The 17,007-nt window shown below is 36.1% G+C and overlaps 1 protein-coding gene across 4 annotated transcripts in view; it reads right to left on the bottom strand.

Moving 5' to 3' along the window:
- Positions 1-17,007, bottom strand: part of ADK (adenosine kinase) — a 529,136-nt gene that overhangs the window by 32,589 nt on the left and 479,540 nt on the right. For all 4 annotated transcript variants that reach the window (XM_045439672.1, XM_045439675.1, XM_045439674.1 and 1 more), the window contains one exon: positions 7,963-8,049. In XM_045439672.1, the coding sequence (XP_045295628.1) occupies positions 7,963-8,049 (87 nt within the window). The remainder of the gene's footprint in view (positions 1-7,962; positions 8,050-17,007) is intronic.

The following is a 17,007-nucleotide window of genomic DNA, read 5'->3' as shown; positions in this document are numbered from 1 at the left end:
CACATAAGACCTCATTTGAACATACTTTGGTGACTGTAAACAGTTTGAAAACCTGAAAACCAGGAAATGTGATTTTTAAAAGTATTCCCTTTCAGCACTAACATATAATATAGTTAAAAAACAAAAAGGCTCATCAGGACAAGGAAGGTCATAGCTGCCAGAATAAGAAGATGATAGAAAACTTATTTATGTGAGCATATTTATGCCCGAATTCATAAGCAAGACAGCTAATATTGTTATTTAACTCAATTGAAAAGCCTTCATTTGCTCAGCTGACAATTCTTACCAGAAGGGTGATTCTAAAATTTTAAGAGTGTTTGATGATAGAAACTGGTTTTTAATTTGCCATCTATTTCATGGACTAGAAATAAAACAAACATATCTCGGGGCACCTGGGTGGCTCAGTTGGCTAAGCATGCGACTTCAGCTCAGGTCATGATCTCTCAGTTCATGAGTTCAAGCCCTGTGTCGGGCTCTGTGCTGACAGCTCAGAGCCTGGAGCCTGCTTTAGATTCTGTGTCTCCCTCTCTCTCTGCCCCTCCCCCACTCATGCTTTGTCTTTCTCTCTCTCAAAAATAAACATTAAAAAAATTTCTTCAAAAAAACCAAACATATCTCATCTCTATAAAAGGTCAATGTTAGCTGGATAATTAAATGAAAAAAAAAAAAATTAAGAGCCAGTGTTCATACCCCAGGTTTGGGAATTCATATATCTGAAGTGAGAACAGTTGTGAATTTAGTAATTGTGTAATTTATATTTTATTCAGACTATTGATAGTAAGCAGCTTTACAACATCAGAGGTTCTGTTTCATACAAATTTTCATATAAGTAGTTTGGAAAGTTGTTTTTAATCACTTTTTTACCATGACTCAGACTTCTGCTAGGTCCCAAGATTAGCCAGGCTATGCATCAGCACTACTAACATGACTTTAATTATTTTATTTATATAAATTACAAAGCCAATGAAGGTACACTGTAACAAATTCAAACACAATTAAGACAAGATCTAAAACTGAATACATTTAGCTTCATGAAAACTTATTATATTGCTCCTACTTTTTTTAATCTTGGTATTTATTGATTGATAAAATCTGTTAGGTCATAGACAGGCATCAGTCTATAGACTAGTGTTTAGAAAACCATTTTGGCTATTTCTCCTCCTTTGGAGGGGAAGATAAGATGATATACTAATGGAACAGAGTATAACAAAATAATTAGTGCTAAGAACTCTGGGGTCAAACTTTGAGTTTGAATCCTGGTTTTCACTGTGACTTTGGGCATACTTGATCTTTTCCACCTCTGAGACAGAGGAACTGCCCAGCTGAGCCTTGGCCTAGCTGCCAATCAACAGACTTGTGGAGCTAAATAAATGGTTGTTGTTTTAGGTCACAAAGTTTTGGGGGTGGTTTGTTATGTATACAACTAATACATGTTATATGAACCAGACAGATATGGTAGGTAAGATTGATCAAGTCCATGTAATAGCAGTTGGGTCCACTAATGAATTCAAATTAGTTCCATTTGACTAGTAAATATTCAAGACCAGGAAAGTGATACGCATATATTTTGCCATTTCACAATTCTATCTAAGAAAATTAACTTCAGAAATGTTGCTTATGATATTTCCTCTGGCCCTCTGTCACTAAATACAATCTTATAAATATCAACATTGTTTTCTTAGAATAAATATTTCTCAATAACCTTCAAATTTAGAAAACTTAGGTTCATATTTGAACTTCAGGGTCTGATAGTCTACATGGCTCAGACTATCTGTCTTATTGAAATCTCCCAGAAGACAAAGTCCTTTGAATTCCATTATCTATTTATAATTGTTCTAGGTGGAGGCCATCCAGGATACTAGTTCTTTGAGGAAGCATTCATGTTTGTGAGAAATTCTAGACTTTACAACTTAATTATTTTTTTTTTAACGTTTATTCATTTTTGAGAGAGAGAGAGACAGAGTGTGAGCAGGGGAGGGGCACAGAGAGAGGGAGACACAGAATCCAAAGTAGGCTCCAGGCTCTGAGCTGTCAGCACAGAGCCCAACACTGGACTCGAATCCATGAACTGTGAGATCATGACCCGAGCTGAAGTCGAATGCTTAACCGACTGAGCTACTCAGGCGCCCCCAGACTTTACAACCTAAAATTATCCAGTATTCCATGTGAACCAAAGTTATTTCTCTTTTTTTTGTCATGGCTTCAGAATCATCTACCTCTTTAAGCCAACAAAGGCTTAAATAACTTTAGGCAATTGTTCTTGAAACTTGTTCCTGGTCCCACATCAGCACTAGAATAGCATGTCGTGAAGTGTCCTATGACTGTGCATCGCAGAGTGTCCTATGACTGTGCAAGGTATGAATCCCCCCTCCCTCACTGTGAACTTGGGCTGCTGTCCATGGTGAATTTCCTATTCTGAATGATGAAGTCAATTTCATACTGCATTTGATGGTTTTAAGGAAAACCGCTGCCTAAGAAATAAAATTCCTGGGTGGCTCAGTTGGTTGTGCATCCGACTTTGGCTCATGTTATGATCTCACAGCTCATGAGTTCAAGCTCCGTTATCGGGTTCTGTGCTCACAGCTCAGAGCCTGGAGCCTGCTTTGGATTCTGTGTCTCCCTCTCTTTCCACCCCTGCCCTGCTCACGCTCTGTCTCTCTCTCTCAAAAATAAATAAACATTAAAAAAAAAAAGAAAAAGAAATAAAATACCAAAGATGTCCTACTGAAGTTACAAGACAGGGAAAGGTATTATTGTTTCCTTGGGTGTGGGTGTGGGGGTGAGTAGGAGTATGCAACTCATATCTTGGTCATCATCCAATAAATCCTCTGCATACAATGAGTGCTATATGAAAGTTTTGATTCTTGAGTGAATTGTTGTGAGAAATGACATATTTAAGTTATTTTCTAATTTTCTGAGTTGGACAGCTAAGAAAAGAGGTAGTGCAGAAAAAATATCACAAGAATTCTGTGCCACTTCTTTGCACAGCACAATTTAGCAGCAATTAAGAACAGGAGAGCAAGTTACACGTTTGGGAACAAATAAACAAGGTGAGAATAGAAAAAACGAAGATAATTTAGAAAATCCCCATGACTCTCAGACGTATAGACGCGTGTTACTTGAGAAGGAAGTAGCATCCTTGTTTGAGAAACTTAAACCTTTTTCTCTTAACCAAAATTCTTTCCTGAAAATGAATTATAAAGTAAAATTGATGTTTCTTCTTATTAGATGGGAAATAGGGTAATTATTTACATTGTGATTGCTAAGTGCATTTAATAGTCATTTGTATACTATAGGTAATATCTTTTAGGGTGATATATTTTCTCTGCTAAAGCTGTCATGAGAAACTTAAAAATAAAAAGTATTAGAGGTTAGCACAGTTACTTTACTGTCATTCAAAAGAAACTGTTCTAAGCTATATATGGCTCTTAACTACATTTAACGAAGCTTTTTTAATCCTAAGAATGTTGGTCCTTGGGTGAGGTCTCCAGTCTTTTATCTGAGAGCTATATATATATGTTCTTGGGTATAATCTGTCAAAGGTGTACCCACTTTTAGTGATTTGTAGGTCTAGTCCATATTCCTACAGCTGCCATAAAACTTACAACTAAATCATATTAGATTAACACAGGCTGGTATTGACAGCCCACTGGGAACATATTGATTAGGTCCCCTTTCATGTTATTTGTTATGATTTTTCTTCTCAGTTTCATTTACCGGGAAGACACAGGGGAAGAGATTTCACCAGGAACAATGACAGTGCCTGTCACAAAATGTTCTCAATGTTTCCATTTGTTACTATGGCAGTGACAAAGAGGGTTCCAAATGAAAAGGCAGACCTGCTGTGACAAAGCACAGCAGGACAACAGGAAGAAATTTTCTCCTGACCTGGGAAATTAGGAAATCACACTTAGAGATTATAGAATTGTCTCCATTTCCAAGGGTACAATCGTAGCACTTGGGCTTTTGAGGGAGAATGTGAAAAGGGTAGTTCCATCAGGCCTGGCTATGGACAAATAAAGGGCAAATGTTACAGAGTTCTTAAGATCTCCAAATAGAACAAGGAAGCATGCTTGTAGAGGCTAGAGGAAATTGTCACTGTTACTGAACACTTGAGATGGAACTATGAATTTAATTTATATACATTTGGGGTACTCATTTTAAAATTATACATGAAAATCTATGATGTACTATAGTTATATATCTCTTATGTGGCTAATAAGAACACATGGCACTCTGGTACTGGGATATGTAATTAGCACATGGTAGATGAAGTGATGCTTCATCTAAGAAACTGGGACTGGAATATAGTAATGCAAAGTCACAAAAGACAGAAATACTCTTAAGCCAACAAAACTCAAAAGTAATAGGAGGAATATATTAACTATCTAAGGATAGAATGTGTCAGTCAGAGGAGATATGTTAATCAGGCAATAAAATAGAGCAAAGAAGAAGAAACTACATAGTAAATGTAAAAGCTGCTATTGCCTCTCCATTCATATTCAAGGTAGAGAAGTAAGCTTCAACAGCTGGAGTATTTCCGATCCTAGTAGAAAGGCTTTCCCTAGTGTAGAGATGGAAGTAGGGTTTTTAACCAATGAGATTTTTGTTTTAGTATTTCCAACTAACAAGACCATCTCTATTGTAAAATGGAATGCATTAGCTTGGTGCTATTAAATGGTTGATTCCTATAACTCCTCGTATTCAGATTCCATGCTGACCCAGCAAGTTTACGATCTGTCTTTCTGTATCTCTGTAGTGCAATCGATTCTACTGCTTAGCAAAAAGCTCCTGGTTCAAACTCACCAGGGACTATAGTCCTTCGATTATTTTCCCTTTCACTTTCTCTTTCTTTTCTGCAACAATCTTACCCTAGAGTCCTCATGATTCCTATCAGATAACAAAACTCCTGTTCAATACACGAAATCATCTATTCAGATAACAGAAAGATTCTCTTTGGCAAAAAAAACAGCTTTGGTTAGTAAGGCTGGTCTGTGGCTCTCAGTCCTAATGATGAGATTCCTCTAAAAGTTTAGAGAAGCAAGAGTGCAGTAAGGACACTGACTCTGGAGCCAGTCTGCCTGGATTAGAATTTTGTCCCTATTACTTTCTAGCTATGAGACTTTGAACAAGTTACCTAACCCCTCTGTATCTCAGTTTTCTCATCAGTAAAATGGGGTTAAAAATAACCGACCTCAGTGAGATTTTATGAACATTAAATGAATTAATATTTGTAAAATGCTTAAGATGCTGATTGGCTAGTAGGTGCTGTATAAATATTACCTATTGTTATACTGTATAGTTTGACTTACACAGAATGTGCTAAACATGCCCAGATAAGTATTTCAGTTCTAAAATGACATTGGAGTGTTCATGTCATTGCATGACTCAATCTGTCAGGATCTGATTATCCTGGAAATTGATCAGAGTAGGGTTAAAGTGAGAAAAATGGCTACCTCATTGAGGTAGTACCAGTAAAGTCCTGCCTACTGTCAGCCTGCCTTCCACCTTCTCTATAGTGATTTCAACAGCACGTAGTGAAATCCACTGTTTGGATCCAGGGTATGATGAAAGTGAAAAAAGTGAGGAAGCTGCCAACATATTACACAAGGGGTTGACAAATTAGAGCCTGAGGGCCAATTCCAGCCTGTGGCCTGTTTTTGTGTAACTGGAGAGATACAAAAGGTTTTTACATTTTTAGAGTGTTGTAAAAAACCTAAACCAAAACAAAAAGCAAATACACAAACAAACAAAACTGGAATATGTAATACAGCTTGCATATGACTTGCAAACCTAAAATATTCACTTCCTGGCCCTTTATAAAAAAAGTTTGTGGATCCCTGTTCAACATACTTCCCTTACCACTTACCTCACTGTACCCCAACAATAAATCGTAGGTAGGTAGAGTGAAATAAAAAAGAGGCTGAAAATCCTGTAACAGAGAGCCCAAGTGTCTTGGTGAGGTAGTTCATTTATTTAAAAAAAAATTTTTTTTAACATTTATTTATTTTTGAGAGACAGAGAGAGACAGCATGAGCAGGGAGGGGCAGAGAGAGAGGGAGACACAGAATCCAAAGCAGGCTCCAGGCTCCGAGCTGTCGCACAGAGCCCAAGGCGGGGCTCGAACTCAGAAACTGCGAGATCATGACCTGAGCCGAAGTCGCACGCTTAACCGACTGAGCCACCCAGGCACCCTGAGGTAGTTCATTTATTACCCTTACCACGATACAAATGGGTAGCTTCAGTACCCTAAGAATGACTTCTCTCACCCTCAGAAAGTCCCTATGTTTTTACCCAGTACTGGGAACTTATAGGTAGGTATTTGTAAAGGAGTTTGTTTTTGCAGGGCAGCCCAGGACTGAAGGTAGTGACTAATTAGGTCACTACTAAATATGATGGTACCTTACTAAATATTAAAAAAAATAGAACACTTAATATTTTAAGTATTTAAAGTACTTAAATAATGCACACACAAGGTATAAGTTTAAAAGTTATGTACTGGGGTGCCTGGGTGGCTCAGTCAGTTAAGCATCCAACTCTTGATTTAGGCCGAGGTCATGATCCTGAGGTTGTGGGATCGAGGCCTGCATCGAGCCCTGTGTTGGGCTCTGCGCTTAGTATGGAACGTGCTTGAGATTCTCTCTCTCTCCCTCTCCCTTCGCCCCTCTCCCCACTCATGTGCACACTCTCTAAAATTAAAAAAAAAAAAAGTTATGTACGAATATCCCGGTTTAACCAATTTTAAGTGAGAAATCCATGGTGCTTCTTTAATGTATTACAGAATTTAGCCCAATTCTGGATAAGATATTTTTAGCCTACATGGATTTACAGCTCTGAAGAAATAAGGCATAGAAAAAATAGCTGCAAAATACTCTAATCAATGATAAAGACTTTCAGAGCATAGACACAAAAGATACAAGCATGGCAGTAAAATAGAATGTTATCTGTGGTATGTACTCTTTCCAAAGAAAAGGACATGCATTGGGGCATGTATGAGTCTATTGGTTAACAGCTCATTTAAGAGTAGGCATGAATATTTTCAAAGAAGGAAACATGAGAAATTTATGTTGGTGAAAAAGATCATTAAAAGAATATCTATATTTTAAACAATACTACATAATTTGAGGTAAGTTTCCCATGATTCAAATTATCTTCCAAGGAAAGGAGGACAATGGTCAACTCTATTTGCCTTTTTTGTCCCTGTTCAAGCCTGATGTTATAAACAGAGATCAGGAGGGACTCTTCTGGATTATCAGTCAGGAATGTAAAGCTTTCTAGAGACCACAGTCTAGGTTAACTACACTTAACTAGAAGGGGTTTAGACATAGCAAAAGAACCTTTGAACCAGATTTTAGATCAATCTAAGTCATCAAGCAAAGGATCTTCCAACTGTCTTCAACTTATTTTTGAGTATTCATTCTAAAAATGATTTAGTCCTTACAAATTGTGCCACCCAGATGCCCTGTGCCAGTTCTTACTAAGCCTGAATCAGACAAAAATTTAACCCTTCCTAGTATATCATAAACATTTAACTACTGTGTTAGAAACAGATGTTTTAACCAAATGATACAATCTAAAGATACCATCCTTAGTTATTAGAATACTGTTTAAAATTCACCACAACTTGTTTAGAAGAACAACAATGTGTTGACATTTAAGCCTGAAGGACTGTGAATATACTATATACTATACTTGATGCAGCTTGTTTAAGCAGTATTCTCACACACAAATGACTGGGATACAGCATAATAGAAAATTATCTTTAAGCCAAAAATAAGTATTTTTCCTGTTGTAAAATACCTTATAATATTCACAGTGATAGTAGCATATGGAAAGAACATTAGGAGTTAATTATTTACAAGAAGAAATTAAGTTATTAAATTCATAAATCTTGGCTAAGTGGTAGAGGCAAGGGTTAAAGGAAATGTTTAACTTGTAAGTATGAAATAAATGAGTCTGTACCTCCAACAAATGCATCTCCAGCTCCATTGGTATCAACAATTTCTTCCTGGTTTTGATCCAAGACAGCAAACGCGGTGACTTCATTTTCTGCAAGTAGAGCCAAAGAAAGGCAGACTGACTTCTCTTTATAACACTCAATATACAAACTCACCTAGTAAAGTTTGAAGCTCCTTGACCATTCATTATCAAACAGAGAGACAGAACCTGAGTTCCATATTCTGTACATGAGTACTTGGGAACCAAGGTGCAAAGTCATCTGCAAACAATGCTTTTCTGGGGTACTTTTCAGCATATACATGCGTATGTGTTATATCTGGGTAGTTCACATATTTTGGGAATGACTGTAAATCATAGCAGTACCTTTCTGGACAGTATAAATACTTGAACAGAAACTACGAGCAAAAGAAAGTGTTTGTAAGGATTGGATCATGGATCTCTAATAAAGTTTCAAGCCTGACTGCATTCTTGGCAGTGAAATCTTGGATACAGTTGAAGAGCTGTAAATTTAAAATATATAAATAATGAGTCTTGGGTGTTTCTCTACAGATAATCACAATGGTATAATAAAAAACGTAAGTACTATTCCGTTATGATACTTCATGCCAATGTTAAGAATTTCTGATTTTAGTGGGCTCATTACAAATAACCTCATCTGGTTACTTTTTACAAAGGAGTTCCTATTTCTTTTAAACTATACGTCAACTAGCAAAAGGAAAAGCTACTACTGAGTGCTTGGGTAGGACAAAAGGGACAGTGCAATGGGTTCTTGCCTTACAGCAGTCTGGACCAGGGCTTGGTTGTTTTGACTATAACGTAACCTAATACTTTAAACTTGGCCCTTAACAGTGGAATGGAGTTACTTGTGATGAAATTTGGCCCAGAGGACATCTGTAAAAGATTGGATAGTGCTTTTTATTGGTGGCTTGAACTTCTGAAATCACAAATTTGCATCCCTTATGGGGACAAATATGGCCAAAGACTTGTAAACTTCACTCTCACCTAAGAGAGAGGAAAAAGAGATATTGAACACCTTAGGGTCTTAATAAAGAACCTAAGAATCTCAAAAAGCATGTTCTGGGGGCACCTGGGTAGCTTAGTTGGTTAAATATCTGACTTTGGCTCATGTCACGATCTCCTGGTTTGTGAGTTTGAGCCCTGCATCGGGCTCTGCGCTGATAGCTCAGAGCCTGGATGCTGCTTAGGATTCTGTGTCTCCATCTCTTTCTGCCCCTCCCCGCTCATGCTCTGTTACTCTCTCAAAAATAAATAAACATTAAAAATAAAAAAGCATATTTTGTCTGCCTTCTCTTACCTGGTACTAATGTTACTTTCAACAAGAGATAAGCTCAGATATGATAATCTTCAAGATGAAGATTCTTCGCTTAGTGATCCTTTTGACCATATGACTGTAGACGCTAACACTCCATATCAGAAGTATCTACTTAAACTCTTTAAGTAACTAACTTTCCACATTTTGTAACACCAGGACAACATGGTAGTTAACAACATTTTGATTAATTAGAAGTTAAGGCATAAATATCCAGGATTAAATTTTCTAGGGAGTGTGTAGTATATATTGCTACAAAGGCAGAAAAAAAAAGTAAGCAGACTTTACTAGAAATAATTAGGAAAGGGCTACAATCTGATTTAGGCAAAAGGACTATACCATAAATATTTATAAAGAAATCTGATTTTATTACTTCCAAGTACAAGTCATACTATAAAGAGAATTAACAACTGTAAAGTAAGAACAAACAGCCACTAAATAAGTAAAATTGGCTAAGTTAATGATGCCATTACCATTTATAATAGGGTTACATTGCGTAATAATAAAATATGTCTATAAAACACTTAAGGTAATGCAAGTATTAATATAAGAATTAATTACTGGAGTACAGATTTTAAAATAATTACATACAAATGGTAAGTAAGCCATAATTAGATATAATTCCTTGAGTTCTTTGTTTGAAAAAGTCATTGATTTTTAGTTGGATAAATCTTTATTATGAATAGAACCTAACTCAAAATGGGAGAGATTTTGAACTCTATTCTTAAGAATCATGACTTCTGGGGTGCCTGGTAGTTCAGTTGGTTAGGCATCTGACTCAGTCTCAGGTCATGATCTCACGGTCCATGGGTTCAAACCCTGCACTGGGCTCTGTACTGACAGCTCAGAGCCTGGAGCCTGCTTCAGATTCTGTGTAACCTTCCCTCTCTACCCCTCCCCTGCTCGTGCTATGTCTCTCTCTCTCTCAAAAATAAAATAAAACATTAAAAAAAAACAACAACAAAAAAAGAATCATGACTTCTTGATCTAAACTACTGAAAAATAATTTTTTTTTAGATGTTTATTTGTTTTTGAGAGAGACAGCACAAGTGGGAGAGGGGCAGAGAGAGAAGGGAACAGAGGATCCAAAGCGGGCTCTGTGCTGACAGCCCAATGCGGGGCTTGAACTCATGAACCATGAGATCATGACCTGAGCCAAAGTTGGATGCTTAACTGACTGAGCCACCCAGGTGCCCCTAAAGTACTGAAAATTCTAAATGAAAACTATTTTCAGGATATATGTGTAGATCCTTGAGATGCTTTATCTTTAGATGTCATAGAGTTCATTTCTTGTAATATAAAGAATTTTTCACCTTTTCTACTTATTAATGGAAATAAATATGTAAGAATATCAAGACCGTAAAAGAACTATCATAAACTGGTATGGATATAGTCCAGTCTCTATTATCTTCTGTATCTAGAGTTATATTATGAGAGCTCCTTTCAAAATAATGACCCTGAAAATGTGTAAGACCTTGAAATGTGTTCTAAATTACTGAAGAAGGATTAAACAATGTTTAATAATATTTAAGTTCAATTATATTGTTGGTACATTCTGATTTTTTGAAATGAAATGATCTAAGTTAGTTTATAGAGCTATTTAACTCCCCACACAACTAACTAGACAGTATTTACCAGCATGACCTATTCTATAGCCTTCTAGACAATTTACTGTATGAACACATGAAATACCTCACTAAATCTTAAGACACACTTATAGGCATGAACATTATTCAGCTAATGAGGCCCAGGACATTCACATGACTCACTTGGACCTAGTTTTCTTAGGTGTGAAATGGGCCTGGAGTAGCTGTGGGAAGAAGTAGAAAAAATAGCTTTCTGTCTGAGTTGTAGAAAAATGACATTGTTAGTTCTGATCAAGTACTTAGGATAAATTAGAGCCTTTTATTCCTGCGACTTATTCATTCAATAACTGGAAAGCTGTATCTCCCACTTCCTTTCACCCATTTTGCTCATTCTTCTATCTCCCTCCCCTCTGGCAACCACTAGTTTGTTCTCTTTGTTTGTAAGTCTGAATCCTTCTTTTTGTTTATTCATTTGTTTTGTTTTTAGATTTCACATATAAGTGAAATCATATGATACTTGTCTTTCTCTGACTTATTTCACTTAGCATAACACCTTCTAGGTCCACTTATGTCATTGCAAATGGTAAGATCTCATTCTTTTTATGGCTTCGTAATAGTCCATTGTGTGTGTGTGTGTGTGTGTGTGTGTGTGTGTGTGTATGTGTGTATACACACACATACACACCACATCTTTATTCCTTCATATATCTATGGACACTAGGGTTGCTGTTATATCTTGGCTATTGTGAATATAGTCAATGGTAACTGGAATAGTGTTGTATGGTGACAGATGGCAGGTACACTTGTGGTAAGCACAGAATAATGTATAGAGTTGTGGAATCACTCTGTTATATACTTGAAACTAATGCAACACAGTGTGTCAATTATACTCAGAAAAGTTTTAAAAACTAGAAGTATATAATATGTGGGAGAATATTATTAATACTACATGGAATTACTAATAAAAAGATTTAGTAATTTTTTATACCTTATGACTTTTTTGTTAAAGATTTTAATAAATCTTTAACAAAGCCCTTTTGGGGGGCTCGAACTCGCAACCCCAAGAAAAAAAGTTGCATGCTGTACTAACTGAGTCAGCCAAGTGCCCCAAAAGATTTTTTTATATCTTTTAAAAATGTTTTTACTTATTTTTGAGAGAGAGAGGGACACAGTATGAGTGGGGGAGGGGTAGAGAGAGGGGGGGAGACAGAATCTGAAGCAGGCTCCAGGCTCTGAGCTGTCAGCAGAGAGCCCTATGCAGGGCTCGAACTCAGAAGCGGTGAAATCGTGACCTGAGCCAAAGTTGGATGCTCAACTGACTGAGCCATTCAGGTGCTCCAACATTTTTTTAATATCTTTAAAAAAAAAAAAAAAGGTAAGTCAGAGCCATTGCTCCTCAAATCTTTCCAAACTTCTTTAAAGTGAGAAGGAAAAGGATTAATTATTATTAACATGTAATAATTATTATTTCTATTTTCCAGATTTCCTTCTATAAAACCACAAAATCATGAGCTTCTCCAAGCAGACAGGAAACAGAAAAGAACAAGTCAGTTGACACCAGATTTGTTTGGTGTCATTTATTAGATAAGAGCCTCAGGGTACCTTCATTAAGAACAATGAAATTAGCTTACTTAAAATATAAAATAATAAAATTCAAACATTCTCTGGACAGTTTATATAAACAAATAATTTACTTTTCACTTTACTTTGACATAAACTTCACTACCTAATCACTTAGGAACACACTCTGGTTAGAATCAAAACATCTCCACATGTTTGTAATGCTAAGTCAATTATAGTAGAGATGGCAAGTTCATACAAATGCCACAATATCTAACTGAAAAAATAATAAAAACTTCAGGCACTCAATGCCAAACAATTAGATTACATGTTTTTGTAGCTTTACCACTAGCAAATTAACTATATATTTTTACCATTTTATACATACAACCTCATGATAATATCCTTTGAAAATTTTGTTCAAGGTATTTTAAAATGTCATGTTTTGTTATACATTTTTTGATGTCACGTCTAAATTGTGGGCAAGATGTAACTGTTGAAGATATATAGCAGGATGAGGTGTTTTCAACCTCAAGGTGGACTATAGTCACCACCTCTGCCACTGTCTCTAAGCATCACCAGGTATGGAAAAAACAGAAGAGTGATGGCAAAATCTTCACCATGAAGTGAAAAGTTTAACTAGGTTAGAAACTAAAACTCTTAAGATTCTTAAAAGAGGTTCCTCTACCTTGGTCATTCCTTATAATGAGGTAATTTCGAGAATATTAATATTTTTGTTTGCTTGTTTTTAATTAACCTTTCATTTGGACATTAATTTTAAACTTACAGAAAAGTTTGATGAGAAAGAGAACTCCCATGGAACATTTATCCAGGTTCACCAGTTTTTAAGATTTTGCCAAAATTTCTTTATCAATCCTTCCATATATATATATTATTTATGCTTTCAAGCCATTTGAGCATAAATTGCATATATAAGGCCCTTTACTTCTTAATAATGCAGTGTTTATTTCTAAAAAAAAATACTCTTTTAAGTAACCACAGTATAATTAATAAATTAAAAAACTTGTTATTTTATCTAATCTGTATTCCATATTCCAATTTTATTAATTGTCCTAGTGTCCTTTACACCAATTTTTTTCATCCACTACAGGATCCAGTCTAGAATCACATATTACTTTTAGTTGTGTTTCTTCCTTCCTTCCTTCCTTCCTTCCTTCCTTCCTTCCTTCCTTCCTCTTTCTTTCCCTTTCTTTCTTTCTTTCTTTCTTTCTTTCTTCTTTCTTTCTTTCTCTTTCCCTTTCTTTCTTTCTTTCTTTTTCTTCCTTCCTTCTTTTTTCCCTTTCTTTCTTTCTTTTTCTTTCTTTCTTTCTTTCTTTCTTTCTTTCTTTCTTTCTTTCTTTTCCTTCCTTCCTTCCTTCCTTCCTTCCTTCCTTCCTTCCTTCCTTCCCTTCTCTTTCTTTCCCTTTCTTTCTTTCTTTCTTTCTTTCTTCTTTCTTTCTTTCTCTTTCCCTTTCTTTCTTTCTCTTTCTTTCTTTCTTTCTTTTTCTTTTTCTTCCTTCCTTCTTCTTTCCCTTTCTTTCTTTCTTTCTTTCTTTCTTTCTTTCTTTCTTTCCCTTCCTTCCTTCCTTCCTTCCTTCCTTCCTTCCTTCCTTCCTTCCTTCCTCCCTCCCTCCCTCCCTCCCTCCCTCCCTTCCTTCCTTAATTTAAACCTTTGAATAGGTAATGCACACATATAGTTAAAAAATATAAATGTATGAAAAGGTATGCTATTAAACTCTTTCTCACCTCTTATCTCCTATGTATCCAGTTTCTAATTGTATTGCTTTCCAATCTGGTTATCACTGTTATTGTTTTTCTGTATATCCTCCCAGAATTTCTCTATGCATACACAAGCAAACATATTCTTCTTTTTTTCTTCTTAAACAAAAACGTATCATACTATGCAGGCTACTCTGGACCATGTTTTTTCACTTGGAGATCCTTCTATGTTGGTAAGCAGAGAATGTCTTCTTTTTTAAATTGCTGCATAATAGTCCATTGAATGGATATACTATAACTTTTTTAAGCAGTCCTCTATTGATGGACTTTTAGGTTGTTTTTTTCAAGTCTTCTGTTATTACATACAATGTTGCAAAGCACTAATGCTTTTATTTTAGGCAGACCCTAAATTTAATTATTGTACTTAAAAGCCAAGTCTATAATTTCATTCCTTCTTTTACAGGGGGCTGACATAAGAAAACTAAGTTGTTATACAAAGAACATGAAATATGCCTGTGTCAAAGAATAGGAAAAAAAAGTGAGAATCCAGGAAATGCTTTTGTTTTTCATTAGGATACACATACCAGGATATGAGCAAAGACACCCTGCTCAGACTGCCCTAATAAACAGGGTAATGAAACAGATGACAAATTCTACTAATAATAGAGATTTATAGAACAATCCTAATTAACAAGGACTTTTGGGGAATGAAGAGAGCTGGGTTAATTTAATTTTCTGGTTAACTAAAGAAAAAGCACAAAGTCTAATTTTTAGTTAGAAATCTTTCTAAATGTATTAATATAATAATATACCATGACATCCCTGCTTTAATTAGTTTAGTTTATTGAACTGAATGAAAATTTTCTTTGATAATAGAGAATCCTACAGCACATGTTAATGTCATTATTCTGAATATCAATTCTTATTGTAGTTCCAAAGGTGTAAGTGCTTTCACGAAAGGCAGGATAAATGGAATAGTTGGAGGAACATTGGATTAGGACTCAAAAGACCCATGGTTTTGGTCTGGTGTTGGTTCAGCTACTTTATTCAACAAATGCTTATTAAGAGCTTATCATGTGTCAGGCAGTCAGAGACTGAGAATACAGATGTGAATGGGTCAGACAAAAACCCTGCTCTCATGGGACCTACATTCTAGTGAGGATAGACAATATACAAGTGACAAAAAAATGAACAAGATAATTTGAGATAATAATAAGTGCCATAAAGACAATAAAACAGGATGATGTGATACAGTATGACTAGAGGGGCAAATTAATCTAGATGGGTGTTACTTCACTGCAGAGGGGATGTCTGAATTGAGACTTCAATACCAAGATGCAGCCAGCCTTGTGAAGATACAGGTGCAAGATATTCAAGAGCAGAGGCTCTGGGCTAGCAACAAGCTTGGTGAGCTAAGCCTGTTTAAAGTTAAGAAGACCACTGTAACCAGACTGTAACTATAGTGAGGGTATCAAGATTGTGTGGCTGTGTATATGTGTGCATGTGAGTGTGTGTGGTGGGGGTTAGTAGAAAATCATTCTATGTAAAATGGGAAAACACTGGAAGGTTTTAAACAGGGGAGCGACATGATCCCATCTTTGTTTTAAAAAGATTATTCTGGGGGCGCCTGGGTGGCTCAGTCCAACCTGGTTAAGTGACCGACTCTTGGTTTCTGCTCAAGTCATGATCTTGTGGTCTGTGAGTTCAAGCCCCACTTTGGGCTCTGCATTGACAGTAAAGAGCCTACTTGGGATTCTCTGTCTCTCTCCTCTCCTGCCCCTCCCGGCTCTCAAAATAAATAAATAAACTTTAAAAAATTATTAAAAAATGATTATTCTGGCAGCCTTATAGAGAATGGACAGAATTGGGGCACCTGGGTGGCTCAGTCGGTTAAGTGTCCGACTTCAGCTCAGGTCACGATCTCGCGGTCCGTGAGTTCGAGCCCCGCGTTGGGCTCTGGGCTGATGGCTCAGAGCCTGGAGCCTGCTTCCGATTCTGTGTCCCCCTCTCTCTCTGCCCTCCCCTGTTCATGCTCTGTCTCTCTCTGTCTCAAAAATAAATAAAACGTTAAAAAAAATTAAAAAGAAAAAAGAATGGACAGAATGGTGGAGGTTGGGAGTAGATTCAATGACACTACTTTTCAAGACCTTGCACAAGTCATAACATGACTTAATCTCAGTTTTACTATACTTAGAAAATGAGAATAATACTTGTGTTAGCTATTTTCTGTGATTCTTACATGGATTAAGTATTAACAATGTTATGAAAGCATCCTGTCAAATATAAAGCCCTATACAATTTTTTTTGTTCTTAAATATGGTTTAATACTCTTCATTTCTGCACACCACAACACCAAGATTTCACTGCTTATGATCTCTCTCTGGAGGCTATAGAGAACGCAAACGCTAAGTTTTCACCCTCTTATTTATGTGTTTATATGTGTAAAGGTAATACATATCACTATATATTGCTACACAATTTTATAAGGTGTTCTTAGGAGCTTATTTTCTTCAATCAGGTAACAATTATTTGTTGAACACTTGCCATGAGCTCCTCATACTCTGCTAGATCCTTTGGGGGAGATATAGGAAAAATACTATGACATGATCTGTCTTCTGAAAGAACTTACAATCTAGATGGAAAGAGAAATCTACCACATGTGAAAGAATTTGTGAAGTATCATATAATGTAATATTTATTATAACTGAAACAAGGGTTCAAAGAAGGAAAGAAACAATGTGAGAAGATTTCATGGAGAAGACTGAACTTAAGCTAGGTCTTGAAGATGTAGATAGTGAAGAGGAGAGGAAATAAAGATATACATATTCCAGAAGGCATAGAGAAAGAAAGAAA

The sequence above is a fragment of the Leopardus geoffroyi genome, chromosome D2 (assembly GCF_018350155.1).
Source record: "Leopardus geoffroyi isolate Oge1 chromosome D2, O.geoffroyi_Oge1_pat1.0, whole genome shotgun sequence".
Classification (NCBI taxonomy): domain Eukaryota; kingdom Metazoa; phylum Chordata; class Mammalia; order Carnivora; family Felidae; genus Leopardus; species Leopardus geoffroyi.
The sequence above is the reverse complement of the archived record's forward strand: the minus strand, read 5'-3'. Positions and strand labels throughout refer to the sequence as shown.